Raw genomic sequence first — 16,639 nt, 5'->3', positions numbered from 1 at the left:
TTTAAATTTTAACACTTTCTCTTAAAAAATTATTGAGGATTTAATTTTAAATATTTTAAGTTTTGTAATGACCAGATTATAACAATATCCACACATGACTATTCGATACTATTCGGCATGACATACATCGTGGATGGATATTTGTAAAATGAGTTTTGTTTCCAAACCTTTATGAATGAAGAATATATAATTGACTCCAGAATCCGTCCTGGGTTGACAATTGTTCTCTAATCTCTTTTTATTATTAGATAATTCTTCAATGTCATAAGCCCTGAGTACACTTTGAATTATGAAGCTTAACTATTGTAAGAAAGGTTACGTTCATATGTAGTCATTACTAAAGAAGTTATTTAATGGGTTTATTTTTAGTAAAGATTGAATTTTTACCTTAAAGAATGCAGTTGTAATGGCATATGTTTCAGTTTTATTAGCCTCCTTGCTTAGTTCTTGATCTCATTTACATGGAGGTAGTTTTTTGTCAAATTGATGGCTTTAGTGTTGATAATTATTTTATAAATATTTATTGAATGTCTACACAGAACAAGATATTGTGCCTATGCGACTATCAAGGGTTAATATTTTTAAAACATTTTTGAGTATAGTTGACACACAGTGTTACATCCCTTATACTATGTTCACCACAAGTGTAGCCATCTGTTACCATACAGCACTATTAACGATATCACTGACTGTATTCTCTATGCTGTGCCTTTTTTTTCCTTTGACATATTCATTCCATAACTGGAAGCCTGTATCCCCCACAAGGATTAATATTTTTAATGATAAGTGGAGGAATAGTGCTGATCTAAATGAGAGTATACATTATTATGTTCAGGGGGCGCAGAATCCTTAATTAGGTTCTTCTAGAATTTCGTTCTTTTCCTTAGGTAAAATAAACATAACTCGATAGCATAAACTTTTTAACTTAACCTACCTCTTCAAATGGACTGGCAGATTGTCATTTTCACTGTACTACATTTATTTGGTATCTGTGCACATTAGTCATGTCTGTTATCTTCAGTAATACATGCTTTGTTGCTTTGTGTTTGTTTCAAGGGATGGTGTTGTAAATAAATTCAGATGCTAGATATATTGAGCAAATAAATTGTAATCTACTCAGTTCAGATTTTTTAAATCATATTAATAATAGCATCCTTTTCATTTCATTTCATGAATATCATAGAACTTCAGAGTTGGAAGGGACCTTAGAGGACATCTAATCCAGGCCTCTTAATTTTCAAATCAAGTTTCACAAAATTAATCATCTTGTTTTCTCTTGCTGTCTAAGACCACTTTTTAAAATTTATTGAGTTCTAATTGATGTATAATATTATATTAGTTTCAGGTGTACAACATAGTGATAGAATATCTGTATACATTGTGCTATAACTCTAGTTACCATCTGTCACCATACACAGTTAAGACAATATTGGCAGTATCCCCCATGCTGCATATTAATTTCCCATGATTATTTTATAACTGGAAATTTGTGCTTCTTAAAATTTTATAATTAATTATTTTTGCTAGTTCCAAATTGGAATTTTGGTAGGATTGCATAGAATCCGTAGATTGCCTTGGGTATTATGACATTTTAATAATATTAATTCTTTGAAAACATGAGCAAGGAGTACCTTTCCATTTATTTTTATCTTCTCTTTGTTTCACCAGTGTTTTAAAATTTTCACTGTAAAGGTCTTTCATCTCTTTGTTTAAATTTATTCCTAGGAGGGCGCCTGGGTGGTTCAGTCATTAAGCGTCTGCCTTTGGCTCAGGGCGTGATCCCGACGATCTGGGTTCGAGCCCCACATCAGGCTCCTCCACTGGGAGCCTGCTTCTTCCTCTCCCACTCCCCCTGCCTGCGTTCCCTCTCTTGCTGGCTTTCTCTCTCTCTCTCTGTCAAATAAATAAATAAAATCTTAAAAAAAATAAATTTATTCCTAGGTATTTTGTTCTTTTTGATGTGATTGCAAATGGAATTTTTTTCTTGATTTCTCTTTCTGATGCCTTGTTATTAGTATATAGAAACACAACAGATTTTTGTATGTTAATTTTATATCCTGCAGTTTACTTAATTCATTTATTAGTTCTAACAGTTTTTGGTAGTGTCTTAAGGTTTTCTATGTTAAGAGTATCATGTCATCTGCAAATAGTGAAAGTTTTATTCTTTTCTGATTTGGATGTCTTTTATTTCTTTTTGTTGCCTATTTGCTATAGTTAGGACTTCCAATACTGTGTTGAGTAAAAGTGGGGATAGTTGCATCCTTTTCTTGTTCCTGATATTATAGGAAAAGCTTTCAGGTTTTCACTGTTGAGTATGATATTAGCTGTGTGTTATTCGTATATGGCCTTTATTATGTTGAGGTACATTCCCTCTATATCCAATTTGTTGAGCTTTTAAACATAAATGGAATTTTTTTATTATTATGTTATGTTAGTCACTATACAGTACATCATTAGTTTTTGATGTAGTTTTCCATGATTCATTGTTTGCGTGTAACACTCAGTGCTCCACGCAATTTTGTGAAATGCTTTTCTGCATCTATTGAAATGATCATATGATTTTTTTAATTTTTATTTAAATTCAATTAACATAGTGTATTAGTTTCAGAGGTAGAGTTCAGTGATTCAACACCCAGTGCTCATTATAACACGTGCCTTCCTTAATGCCCATCACCCAGTTACCCCATTCCCCCCAGCAACCCTCAGTTTGTTTCCTATAGTTAAGAGTCTCTTATGGTTTGTCTCCCTCTCGGATTCCATTTTAGTTTTCCCTCCCTTCCCCTATGATCCTGTTTTGTTTCTTAAATTCCACGGATGAGTGAAACCATATGATAATTGTCTTTCTCTGATTGATTTATTTCGCATAGCCGAATACCCTCTAGTTCCGTCCACGTTGTTGCAAATGATAAAGATTTCATTTTTTGATGGCTGAGTAATATCTCTCTGTGTGTGTGTGTGTGTGTGTGTGTGTGTGTACCACTTCTTTATCCATTCTTCTGTTGCTGGACATCTGGGCTTTTTCCATAGTTTGGTTATTGTGGATTTTGCTGCTATAAACATTGGAGTGCAGGTGTCCCTTCAGATCACTATGTTTGGATCCTTTGGATAAATACCTAGTAGTACAATTGCTACGTCATAGGGTAGCTCTATTTTTAACTTTTTTAAAAAAGATTTTATGTATTTATTTGACAGAGAGGGAGAGAACACAAGCAGGGGGAGTGGCAGGCAGAGGGAGAGGGAGAAGCAGGCTCCCACCTGAGCAGGGAGCCCAATGCAGGACTTGATCCCAGGACTCTGGGATCATGACCTGAGCCGAAGGCAGACGCTTAACTGACTGAGCCACCCAGGCTCCCCTATTTTTAACTTTTTGTGGAAACTCCATACTGTTTTCCATAGTGTTCATATGATTTTTATTTTCCATTTTGATAACATTGTGTGTCAAGTTGATTGATTTACCTATTTTTTTTTTAAAGATTTTATTTATTTATTTGACAGACAGCCAGCGAGAGAGCGAACACAAGCAGGGGGAGTGGGAGAGGAAGAAGCCAGCTCCCAGAGGAGGAGCCCAATATGGGGCTCGATCCCAGGACTCTGGGATCACGTCCTGAGCCGAAGGCAGACGCTTAATAACTGAGCCACTCAGGCACACCTGATTTACCTATGTTGAATGATCCTTGCATCCCTAAAATAAATCCCACTTGATCGTGGTGTGTGATCTGTTTAATGTATTGTTGAATTCAATTTGCTAATATCTTGTTGAGGATTTTTGCCTCTATGTTCTTCTTTTTTTTTTTTTTTAAGATTTTATTTATTTATTTGACAGAGAGAGACAGCCAGCGAGAGAGAGAACACAAGCAGGGGGACTGGGAGAGGAAGAAGCAGGCTTATAGCAGAAGAGCCTGATGTGGGGCTCGATCCCATAACGCCAGGATCATGCCCTGAGCCGAAGGCAGACGCTTAACCGCTGTGCCACCCAGGCGCCCCTTGTCTCTATGTTCTTAAGGGATATTACCCATGGTTTTTGTTGTTGTTGACTGTTTTTTGTTTGTTTGTTTTTTTGTTTTGTTTTATCCTTATGTGGTTTTGGTATCAGGGTACTGCCGGCCCTGGAAAGTAAGTTTGGAAGCTTTCCCTCCTCTTCAATTTTTTGGAAGTATTTTGGAATGATAGGTATTAAATCTTCTTCAAATATTCAATTTGGTGGAACTCACTAGGGAAACCATCTGCTACAGGCCTTTGGTGGTTTTTGATTCCTGATTCAATTTTCTTACTAGAAATTGGTCTTTTCACATTTTTTCTTTCTTCATGGTTCAGTCTTGGAAGATTGTATTTCTAGGAATTTATCCATTTGTTCTAGGTTGTTCAAATTTTTTGGCATATAATTGTTCAAAATAGTTTGCTAGGATCCTTGTATTTCTGTGGTTATTGGTGAAACTTATCCTCTTTCATTTCTGATTTTATTTATTTGATCCCTCTTTTTTGTGAATCTAGCGAAAGGTTGCTAATTTTGTTTATCTCTTCAAAGAGCCAGCTCTTAGTTTCATTGATTTTTTTTTTCTATTGTCTTTTTGGACTCTCATTATTTCTCTTCTCATCTTTATTATTTCCTTCTTTCTATTAACTTTGGGCTTTTTTTTTCTTCTTTGTTTCTTTTTTGGTTCCTTAAGGTGTACAGTTAGATCACTTATTTGAGATTTTCTCTTTTTTGAGGTAGGACTGTAGTACCATGAAATTCCGTCATAGAATCGCTCTTCCTGCATAGGTCTAATATGTTTATATTTCTGTTTTCATTTAAGTTTTTTTTTAATTTTATTTTATTATATTATGTTAATCACCATACAGTACATCCCCAGATTCCGATGTAAAGTTTGATGCTTCATTAGTTGCGTATAACACCCAGTGCACCATGCAATACGTGCCCTCCTTACTACCCATCACCAGTCTATCCCATTCCCCCACCCCCTCCCCTCTGAAGTCTTCAGTTTGTTTCTCATAGTCCATAGTCTCTCATGTTTCATTCCCCCTTCTGATTACCCCCCTTTTCTTTATCCCTTTCTTCCCCTACCGATCATCCTAGTTCTTATGTTCCATAGATGAGAGAAATCATATGATAATTGTCTTTCTCTGCTTGACTTATTTCACTTAGCATTATCTCCTCCAGTGCCGTCCATGTTGCAGCAAATGTTGAGAATTCGTTCTTTCTGATAGCTGAGTAATATTCCATTGTATATATGGACCACAGCTTCTTAATCCAGTCATCTGTTGAAGGGCATCTCGGCTCCTTCCATGATTTGGCTATTGTGGACAATGCAGCTATGAACATTGGGGTGCATATGGCCCTTCTCTTTACTACGTCTGTATCTTTGGGGTAAACACCCAGTAGTGCAATGGCTGGGTCATAGGGTAGTTCAATTTTTAACTTTTTAAGGGACCTCCACACTGTTTTCCAGAGTGGCTGTACCAACTTGCATTCCCACCAACAATGTAGGAGGGATCCCCTTTCTCCACATCCTCTCCAACAATTGTTGTTTCTTGCCTTGTCTATCTTTGCCATTCTAACTGGCGTAAGGTGGTATCTCAGTGTGGTTTTGATTTGAATTTCCCTGATGGCTAATGATTTTGAACATTTTTTCATGTGTCTGTTAGCCATTTGTATGTCTTCATTGGAAAAGTGTCTGTTCATATCTTCTGCCCATTTTATGATTTGTTTATTTGTTTCTCGTGTATTGAGTTTGAGAAGTTCTTTGTAGATCTTGGATACCAGTCCTTTATCTGTGGTGTCCTTTGCAAATATATTCTCCCATTCCGTGGGCTGTCTCTTAGTTTTTTTGACTGTTTCCTTGGCTGTGCAGAAGCTCTTTATCCTGATAAAGTCCCATAAGTTCATTTTATCTTTTATTTCTCTTGCCTTTGGCGATGTGTCGTGAAAAAGGTTGCTCTGGCCGATGTCATAGAAGTTGTTGCCTATGTTCTCCTCTAGAATTTTGATGGATTCCTGTCTCACATTGAGGTCTTTCATCCATTTGGAGTTTATTTTTGTGTATGGTGTGAGAGAGTGGTCAAGTTTCATTCTTTTGCATGTAGCTGTCCAATTTTCCCAGCACCATTTATTGAAGAGACTGTCTTTTTTCCACCGGATGTTTTTTCCTGCTTTATCAAAGATTAGTTGCCCAAAGAGCCGAGGGTCCATTTCTGGGTTCTCTATTCTGTTCCATTGGTCGATGTGTCTGTTTTTGTGCCAGTACCATGCTGTCTTTGTGATCACAGCTTTGTAGTACAGCTCGAAATCCGGCATTGTGATGCCCCCAGCTTTGTTTTTCCTTTTCAACAGTTCCTTGGAGATTCGGGGCCTTTTCTGGTTCCATACAAATTTAAGGACTATTTGTTCCAGTTCTTTGAAAAATGTCCTCGGTATTTTGATCGGGATAGCATTGAAAGTGTAGATTGCTCTGGGTAGTATGGACATTTTAACTATGTTAATTCTTCCAATCCATGAGCATGGAATATTTTTCCATCTTTTTATGTCTTCCTCAATATCTTTCAAAAGTGATCTATAGTTTCTAGGATATAGGTCCTTTACGTCTCTGGTTAAGTTAATTCCAAGGTAACGTATGGTTTTTGGTGTTATTGTAAATGGGATGGATTCCCTAATTTCTCTTTCTTCAGTCTCGTTATTCGTGTATAGAAATGCAACTGATTTCTGGGCATTGATTTTGTATCCTGCCACCTTACTGAATTGTTCTATAACTTCTAATAGTTTGGGAGTGGATTCCTTTGGGTTTTCCATATAGAGTATCATGTCATCTGCAAAGAGAGACAGTTTGACTTCTTCTTTGCCGATTTGGATACCTTTGATCCCTTTTTGTCTTCTGATTGCTGTTGCAAGGACTTCTAGTACTATGTTGAATAATAGTGGCGAGAGTGGGCATCCTTGTCGTGTTCCTGATCTTAAGGGAAAGGCTTCCAGCTTTTCCCCATTGAGAATAATGCTTGCAGTAGGCTTTTCATAGATGGCTTTTATGAGATTGAGAAATGTACCCTCTATTCCTACACTCTGAAGGGTTTTAATCAGGAAAGGATGCTGTATTTTGTCAAATGCTTTTTCTGCATCAATTGAGAGGATCATATGGTTCTTGAGTCTTTTCTTGTTGATATGATGTATCACATTGATTGATTTGCGAGTGTTGAACCATGCTTGCATCCCAGGTATGAATCCCACTTGGTCATGATGGATAATCCTTTTAATGTACTGTTGGATTCTATTAGCAAGGATCTTGTTGAGGATTTTGGCATCCATATTCATTAGAGAAATCGGTCTGTAATTCTCCTTTTTGAGGGGGTCTTTGCCTGGTTTGGGGATCAAGGTAATATTAGCCTCATAGAATGAGTTTGGTAGCTTTCCTTCTGTTTCTATTTTTTGAAATAGCTTTAGGAGAATAGGTATTATTTCTTCTTTGAATGTTTGGTAGAATTCCCCAGGAAAACCGTCTGGGCCTGGAGTTTTATTATTTGGAAGGTTGTTTATCACTGACTCAATTTCTTCATAGTTAATTGGCCTATTTAAGAAATCTATTTCTTCCTGTTTCAGTCTTGGTAGTTTATAGGTTTCCAGGAAGGCCTCCATCTCTTCCAGATTGTTTAGTTTTTTGGCATATAGCTGTTGATAAAAGTTTCTAATAATCCTTGCAATTTCAATGGTGCTGGTCGTGACCTCTCCCTTTTCAGTCATAATTTTAATAATCTCAGTCCTTTCTCTTTGTTTTTGGACAAGTTTTGCCAGTGGTCTGTCAATTTTATGGATTCTCTCAAAGAACCAGCTTCTAGTCCTGTTGATCTGCTGTACTGTGCTCCTGGTTTCTAATTCATTGATTTCTGCTCTAATCTTGGTCAACTCCTTCCTTGTCAGTGGGTTAGGCCTGTCCCTCTGTTGCTGTTCCAGTTTCTTGAGGTGAGAATATAGAAACTGCATTTTAGATTTTTCTATTCTTTTGAGTGAGGCTTGGATGGCTATGTATTTCCCCCTTAGGACTGCCTTTGCAGTATCCCATAGGTTTTGGACCGTTGTGTATTCATTCTCGTTGGTCTCCATAAATTGTTTAATTTGTTTTTTGATTTCCTGGTTTATCGAGTCATTCTTGAGCAGGATGGTTCTTAGCCTCCAAGTGTTTGAGTTTCTTCCAGGTTTTTCCTTGTGGTTGAGTTCCAATTTCAGAGCGTTGTGGTCTGAGAATATGCAGGGGATAATTTCAATCTTTTGGTATTGGCTGAGACCTGTTTTGTGTCCCAGAGCATGATCTATTCTTGAGAATGTTCCATGGGCATTTGAATAGAATGAGTATTCTTTGGTTCTGGGGTGTAGTGTTCTATATATATCTATGAGGTCCAACTCGTCGAGTATGGCATTCAAAGCCTTTGATTCTTTGCTTAGTTTTTGCCAGGGTGTTCTGTCTATTTCTGATAGTGGGGTGTTGAGGTCCCCTACTATTACTGTGTTCTTATCTATATGTCTCTTTATTTTGGTTAAGAGTTGGCTTGTGTATCTTGCTGCTCCCCTGTTGGGGGCATATATATTAATAATTGTCATATCCACTTGTTGAATACTTCCTTTAAGAATAATATAGTGCCCTTCTGTATCTCTCTCTATGGCCTCTAGTTTAAAATCCAGTCTATCTGATATGAGAATTGCTACTCCAGCTTTCTTTTGAGGTCCATTTGCGTGGAAGATGGTACTCCATCCCCTTACTCTAAGTCTGAATGCATCTTTGGGTTCAAAATGAGTCTCTTGTAGACAGCAAATGGATGGGTCATGTCTTTTTATCCAATCTGCAACCCTGTGGCGTTTTATGGGAGAGTTTAAGCCATTTAGATTGATAGAGATTATTGACAGATATGATTTTAATGATGCCATTTCTCTTTAAAGTCTTTGTATCGGTTGTGACTTGCTGCTCTGTATCACTCTTGGGGCCTTTTTACCTTTATAGAGCCCCCCTTAATATCTCCTGTAGGGCTGGTTTCGTGGTTACGAAATTGGTTAATGATTGGCGATTTTGGAACGTCTTTATTTCTCCATCAATTCTGAATGACAGCTTTGCTGGATAAAGGATCCTTGGCTGCATGTTTTTCTCTGAAAGAGCTTTAAAAATGCCCCCCCAAGCCTTTCTCTCATTCCAGGTCTCTGTAGACAGGTCTGACGTAATCCTGATACCTTTGCCTTGGTACGTGAGAAATTTCTTTGCCCTGGCCGCTTTCAATACTGTATCCTTGGATCTAATATTTGCGAATTGCACTATGACATGCCGTGGCGTAGGTTTGTCCTGGTTGAGCTTGGATGGGGTCCTCTCTGCCTCTTGGACACGAATGCTTGTTTCCCTTGCTAGATTAGGGAAGTTTTCAGCTACAATTTGTTCAAATATCTCTTCTAGACCTCTGTTTTTCTCCACCCCTTCAGGGATGCCGATGATTCTGACATTGGATCGTTTCATAGAGTCAGTAATCTCCCGTAATCTACATTCGTGGGCGTGGATTTTTTTAAGACCAGCTTCTATTTTCGTTTTTTCTTCTACTAACCCATCCTCCAATTCGCTAACGCGTTCCTCTGCCTCGGTGACCCTGGCCGTCAGAGCCTCTAGTTTTGACTGCATTTGGCTCATAGAATTTTTAATTTCTGTCAGATTCGCTCTCATTTCTGCCCTTAGGGATTCTATATTCTCAGCAACGCTTTCTCTGATGCTTTTTTCAAGTTTACTCATCATCTTGACCATTGTTGCTCTGAATTCCATTTCTGATAATTGGGATACATCCATATGTATTAATTCTGTGGCCGAGGCCAATTCTGTGGCAGAGGCCACAGACTCATTATCTTTTCTTTGCTGGGGGGGACTTCTCCTTCTCGTCATTCTGATGAAGAGAGATTGCAGGGTTGTCCAGAGCCCAAGTGTTGACTGGGACCCAGGCCGTGCGCCCTTGTTTTATAGAGATCTTAGGGATGTGGGCTTCTTCCTTAAAGAGTTTATTTATTTATTTGAGAGAGAGAGAGACAGTCAGCAAGAAAGGGAACCCAAGCAGAGGAGTGGGAGAGGAAGAAGCAGGTTCCCGGTGGAGAAGCCCGATGAAGGACTCCTTACGGAGCGTTGTGATCACACCCTAATCCGAAGACAGGTGCTTGGTGACTGCGCCACTCAGGCGCTCCGGGTTGTGGGCTTCTTGATTTTTCAGCCTGCCTTCTGGGGGAGGGGCCTGCCTGCAGGTACTCAGAAAACCCTGTTTGGGTAGAGTCTCTGTGTCCCTTGCGAGGGGGGATGGGGATGGGCACCCTGTGAGCCGGTATTTCCGGGCTTTTGTTCTCTGGCGGCTTTCCCTGGCGGTTTGCTATGCCTCTTCTGAGAGAGCAGCAGCGGCTGAAATTCAGCCTCTGTCTCAGAACAGAGGGATCGCGGATCGTTCTCCACTGATGTTCTGGCCACTTTAACTCTGTTTCTGTTGGTGCTGCTCAACCCTGCAGCATCCCGGGCTGTGCGCCCCACACCCGGCGTCCCAGCCCTCACTTCCAGGGCCGGCACGTCTCTGTCCTTTGTGTTTCCAACCCCGCCCGCCGCCAGCCGCCCCGCGCGGGCTCCCGGAGCTCCCCGTCTCAGTCTGGTGTCTCACGGGTGCTGACCGCGAGTCCGCCTGCTCCCCCGTGCAGGTGGCCCTCCAGCCGCCAGCCGCCCCGCGGACGCTCCCGGAGCTCCCGGTCTCAGCCTCGATCCAGTGAGCACACCGGAGCTCCGGAGCTCCGTGAGATGCTTGGTGGCGCACGCTCCCGGCTCACGGACTCAGTCTGCTGTTTCCAGAGTGCGGGTCCGCGGTCCGCCCGCCCCCCAGTGCAGGTGGCCCGCCAGCCGCCCTGCCCGCGCGCTCCTGGAGCTCGCGTTCTAAGTCTGCTGTCTCGCGGGTGCCGTCCGCGAGTCCGCCTGCTCCCCCATGCAGGTGGCCCGCCAACCGCCAGCCATCCCGCGTGCGCTCCCGGAGCTCCCTTCTCAGCCTGCTGTCTCAAGCGTGCGGGTCCGCGGTCTGTCCGCTCCCCCTTGTAGGTGGCTACCGCTTCCCGGCGCCCTGACAGGGCGGCTCCCTCCCCCTTCTGTTTAGCTTCCAATATCTGTGCGCGGTTTCATGGCTCCCCGCTTCATACCTCGATACTCAGCGCTGGAGATGTTCATTTGTAGAGATCCAGATGTATCTTCCTGCGTCTCAGGCTGATTCCGTGGATATTCCTGCTGGTCTGGTACCTATCCAGCTCAACTCAGGGGACCGGCTGAAAAAGGGGTCCCCTACTCCTCCGCCATCTTAACCTCCCTCCCTCATTTAAGTTTTTTTTTAAGTTCTCCTTTGACTTCTATCACCCAATATTTGTTTAGTAACATGTTGTTTGATCTCCACTTATTTGTAGTTTTTCCAGTTTTCTTACAATTGATTTGTAGTTTTATAGTCAGAAAAAATGCTTGATGTGATTTCCGTCTTCTTAAATTTATTGAGACTTGTTCCTAACAGGTGATCTGTCCTGGGGAATTTTCCATGTACTCTTGAGAAGGATGTGTATTCTGCTTTTGGATGGAATGTTCTATATATATGTATTTATTTTAGTCTGGTCTAACAAGGCTGATGTTTCCTTATTGATTTTCTGTCTGGATGATCTGCCCATTGATGTAAGTGGGGAGTATTGTATTATTGTATTGCTTTTAATTTTTCCCTTTAAGTCTGTTAATATTTGCTTTATGTATTTTAATCTCCTATGGTGAATACCCATACATTTATGAATGTTATATCTTCTTGCTAAATTACTCCTTTGTTTGTTTTGTGTACCCCTTATTGTTTTTTACTGAAGTCTTTGTTTTAAAGTCTTGTTTTGTCTCATATCAGTATAGCTACACCAGCTTTCTTTTCATTTCCATTTTATGAAATAACCTTTTTTCATCCCTTCACTTTCGATCTGTGTGTCTTGTTCTGAAGTAAGCCTCTTGTAGGCAGTATATAGATTTTTTATTTTTTTAATCCATGTGACAACTCTTTGTTTTTTGATTGGAGAATTTAATTTACATTTGAAGTCATTATTAACAGTTTGTACTTAATGACATTTTTTTCATTATTTTCTGGTTGTTTTTATAGTTTCTCTCTGTTCCTTTCTTCTCTTTCTCTTCCCTTGTGGTTTGCTGCGTTTCCTTAGTATCCTGTTTAGATTCCTTTTTAATTTTCTTTTGTTTATTTGCTATAGGTTTTTGCTTTATGCTTACCGTGAGGTTCCCCTATATCTTTATACACACACACACACACACACACACACACACATACATACACACACACAGCAGTCTATTTTAGTAGCAACTTAAATTTGAAAACATTTCAGAACTCCACATTTTTAACCCCCTTCCATTTTATATTTTTGATCTCACTTTTGATACCTTTGTTTTATGTATCCTTTATCTAATTATTTTAGTTTTATTTTACTACTTTTGTCTTTTACTCATCTTAGTAGCTTTATGAGTAATCTACTTTTACTATATATTTACCTTTTCTATAGTGATTTTTACTTTTATACGTATTTTTGTTATTAATCAGTGCCATTTCTTTTCAGCTCAAAGAAGTCTCTTAATATTTCTTGTAAGGACAATTTAGTAGGGACAAACTCCTTTAGCTTTTGATTTTCTGTAGAATTCATTATCTGTCCTTCAAGTATGAATGATAACCTTGCTGAAGAGAGTGTTCTTGGTTAGAAGTTTTTTCTTTCAGCACTTTGAATGTGTCAGCCCTTTAGCTGCTGACAGCCTTATGGGGTTTCTTTTGTAAGTAACAATTTGGTTTTTTCTTCCTGCTTTTAAAATTCTTCATCTTTAACTTTTAACATTTTAATTATAATGTGTCTTTGTGTGGCTCTCTTTGGGTCATTTTATTGGAACTCTCTTTGCTTCCTGACCCTGGATGTCTGTTTGCTTCCCCAGTTGAGGAAAGTTTTCAGCCATTTTTTCTTTGTATAAGATTTCTGCTGCTTGCTTGCTTGCTTGCTTGCTTGCTTCCTTCCTTCCTTCCTTCTTCTGGGATCCCTGTAGTGTGAATGTAATTCCACTTGATGTTGTTCTAGAGGTCCCTTAAGTTATCTTCAATTTTTAAAATTATTTTTCTCTGGCTGATTTTCATTATTTTTTCTTTCAGCTTGCTGATCCATACTTCTGATTCATCCAGTCTGCTTTTGAAGCTCTCTAGTGTATTTTTCAGTTCAGTTACGGTAATCTTCAGTTTTATGACTTCTGTTTGGTATTTTCTTATGTTTTCTGTCTCTTTGTTGAAGTTCTCACTGTTTTCATCCATTCTTCTCTCAATTTTGGTGAACATCTTCAATGACCTTTATTTTGAATTCTTTAGCAGGTGGATTACTTATCTCTGTGTCATCAAGATCATTTTATGAGGTTTTGTCTTGTTTTTTTTCATTTGGAACATTTCTTTTTTTCCTCATTTTGCTTGACTCTTGGTATATATATCTATTAGGCAATACAGCTACCTTTCTAATTGTTGAAGGAGTGGTGTAGTGTAGGTGATGGTCCTTCTTGTTTAACCTTGCCCAAACTCTTGGTTGTCTTTTGAACCTTTGTGATTTTCTAAACCACCTGGCTTATTCTACCCTTTAGGCTGTGCTAAGACTTGTCAGTGATCTAAGGGGAGGAATCTAATTTAACACACAGTTTCAGGCTGATGAAGCCAGACCTTTAGGCAGTAGCTTTTGAAGTATGCAAATATATATTGTTCTATGGGGCCACTATCATAATCCCTGCTGGCTAACAGATCAGGAGATCTGGAGGTGTCCCCTGGGTGACATTTTAAAAAATTAGGGCTCTAAACAAATAGGGGCATGCATAAGTATGTGGTCTTCTTGCTTACATTCCCTGATAGCTCCTCCTTAACATCTGGATGTATACATATACATATAAGTGAAGTTTGTCCCTTGGATTAGAAGTTCCAGGCTAAGTAAATTGATTCGGCCTTTTTTTTTTTTTTCTAGAAACGCTGTAGTTGTGTTTTAGTCTGCTGTCTGTACAGTGCCATAGGGGTGGAGGCCTGCTAGGGACTGTCTTTCCAGTTGTTATATTCCCATGGAGCTCTGAAATGCCACCCCTCTTGGTACCAGGGCTAGGCAGTCAGGGGTGTTCTCTGTGTGGTTTTCAGGGCCCACTTACTTTAGCAAGGCAGCTGGATGGTGTGGAGGGCAGGAAATGCCACTTGCCTGGTTCAGAAAGGCAGCAGGGAAAGGTCTCGACTCTGTGTCCTCATAGGCTTCTGTATTGCAGCGATAGAGTGCCCTGTCTTTTCCTGTGTGCTGCCTTTCGGCTGTGATTTGGAGAATGCGACGCTGCCTCCTGTTGCCAGCCCCAGCCAGGGGGCAGGAGAGTGTCACAGTCACTCATGCTCACAGAGTTTAGCTAGGGAGTGGGGGAACGTTGTGACTGTTCATACTCACCTGCCCCAGCCATGGAGCAAGGGAGTGCTGAAACTGCCCTCACTCTCTGGCCACAGGAAGTATCATGACCACTCATCCTGGCCATCCCAGCAAGTGGTATGAGTGCCACATCTGTGCTCACCTGCCTGTGCTAGCAGTATATGTGGAGAGTGAAGTAATGGTGTGAACCAACATCTTTGTCCATGGAATATCTCAGCTGTCCTCTGCCCTGACTGGCAATGCCCTCAGATCAGCAGATGAATCTCCCTCACAGATAGTTTAATCTCTTTTAAAACAGCTGTTTCTTTGCTGCATCATGGGGGCTAGTAAGACCACAAGATGGCCCTCTAAAACAAGAATCTTAGTTTTCCGAGGCACTTTGGGATCCCCTGACATCAGCCCATTGGTTTTACAAGCCGCACGTTCTGGAGTCTTGTCTCCTCTACAGATCTTGTCTTTCTGCTAGGGTACCCAAAGTGGGGCACCGAAACCTATCTCCTTTGAAAGAAACACCTGTCTGGTGAGATTCCTACTTATTGTGTGTCACTGAGAGGGAGGTTGGTTTTTTTGCCAGATTGTCTCTGACTCTCCTGCCCATCTCAGTGTGATCCTTTTATTCTTTGTTGTGGGGTGCAGTTAATCCAGTTTTCAGAAGGAAATGAACCATGTGTAGTGGTAGATTTGGTGTGTCTGTGGGAAGAGGGGAGTTCAGGGTTTTCCTGTGCTGCCATCTTGGACTGCTTTCTCCATCTCCATTTGTATGTGAAAGAGTTTTTGTGATATAGATCTATTCAGGGTTTTAAAAGTAGAGGTAGTCCATAACTTACAAATGCATTGTATTTCAGAAGTATTTGTAAGTATAGTGTTAAGAACCCAGACATTTTTATATGAAGAATATTTATTTTTTATTGAAGTGTATTAACATACAGTGTTATATTAGTTTCAGTTATGCAGCATACTGACTTGACAATTCTATACATTACTCATTTCTCACAATGATAAGTGTAGTCACCATCTGTGACCATACAATTTTATTACAATATATTTTTTAAAAATTTTGAGTATAGTTTAACATACAGTGTTACATTAGTTTCAGAAGTACAGCATAGTAATTCAGCATCTCTATAGATTAAGCCACTCTCACTACAACTTTATTACTTACGCTGTACTTTTATTCCTATGACTTAATTATTATGTAACTGGAAGTGTACCTCTTCATCTATATCAGTTTTGTGAATTGACTGACTCACCTCTCCTCTGGGAACAGTCAGATTGTTCTTTGTAATTAAGAGTGGTTTTTTGTTTGTTTTGTTTTTCGGATTCTACATATTAGTGAAGTCATATGATATTTGTCTTTCTCTGTCTGACATATTTCACTTAACCTCATATGCTCTAGGTCCATCCATGTTATTGCATATAGCAAGATCTCATTCTTTTTTATGACTGAGTAATATTCTGTTGTAAGTATATACCACATTTTAAAAATTTAAGTATGATTAACATACAGAGTTATATTAGTTTCTGGTGTACAATATAATGATTCAAAAATTTTATGCATTACCCAGTCACAATCCTCTTTATTTATTTCACCCATGCCCCCCACTCACCTCCTCTCTGGCAGCCACCAATTTGTTCTTTGATTTTCAGAGTCATTTATTTTGTTCTTTCTTTTGTCTTTGCTTGTTAGTTGATTTTCTTTCTTTATCCATTCAACTATCAATGGACACTTGGGTTGCTTCCATATCTTGGTTATTGTAAATAATGTTGTAGTAAACATAGGTGTGCATATATGTTTTCCAATTAGTGTCTTCATTTCCTTTGGGTAAAAACAAAGTAGTGGAATTACTGGATTATATGGTAATTCTATTTTCAGTTTTTTGAGGAACTTCCATAGTGTTTGCCACCGTGCCTGCACCAATGTGCACTCCTCCTGACAGTGTATGAGGGTTCCTTTTCCTCCACATCCTCACTAACACTTGCTATTTCTTGTCTTTTTGTTCTAGCCATTCTGAACAGGTGTGAGGTGATATGTGCTGTCTCATTCTGATTTTGATTTGCATTTACCTGATGATTAGTGATGTTGAGCATCTTTTCATTTGCCTGTTGGGTGTTTATGTTCTCTTTGAAAAAAATGTGTCTTCAGGTCCTCTACCCATGTTTTAATCATGTTATTTG

The 16,639-nt window shown here is 39.6% G+C and overlaps 1 protein-coding gene across 4 annotated transcripts in view; it reads left to right on the top strand.

Annotated features, from left to right (window-relative positions):
- The window catches only part of ABCB7 (ATP binding cassette subfamily B member 7), a 198,143-nt gene that overhangs the window by 80,453 nt on the left and 101,051 nt on the right, over positions 1-16,639 (top strand). For 3 of the 4 annotated variants that reach the window (XM_034648912.1, XM_034648909.1, XM_034648911.1), the window contains one exon: positions 13,186-13,258. The exons of the other annotated variant lie outside the window; for it this stretch is intronic. Coding sequence is in view for 2 of the 3 variants with exons in the window: in XM_034648909.1 (XP_034504800.1) it covers positions 13,186-13,258 (73 nt within the window). In the remaining variant the exon portion in view is untranslated. The remainder of the gene's footprint in view (positions 1-13,185; positions 13,259-16,639) is intronic. 4 annotated transcript variants of the gene reach the window in all.

Source organism: Ailuropoda melanoleuca, chromosome X (assembly GCF_002007445.2).
Source record: "Ailuropoda melanoleuca isolate Jingjing chromosome X, ASM200744v2, whole genome shotgun sequence".
In the NCBI taxonomy this organism is placed as follows: Eukaryota; Metazoa; Chordata; class Mammalia; order Carnivora; family Ursidae; genus Ailuropoda; species Ailuropoda melanoleuca.
This window is presented reverse-complemented; position numbering and strand designations above follow the sequence as displayed.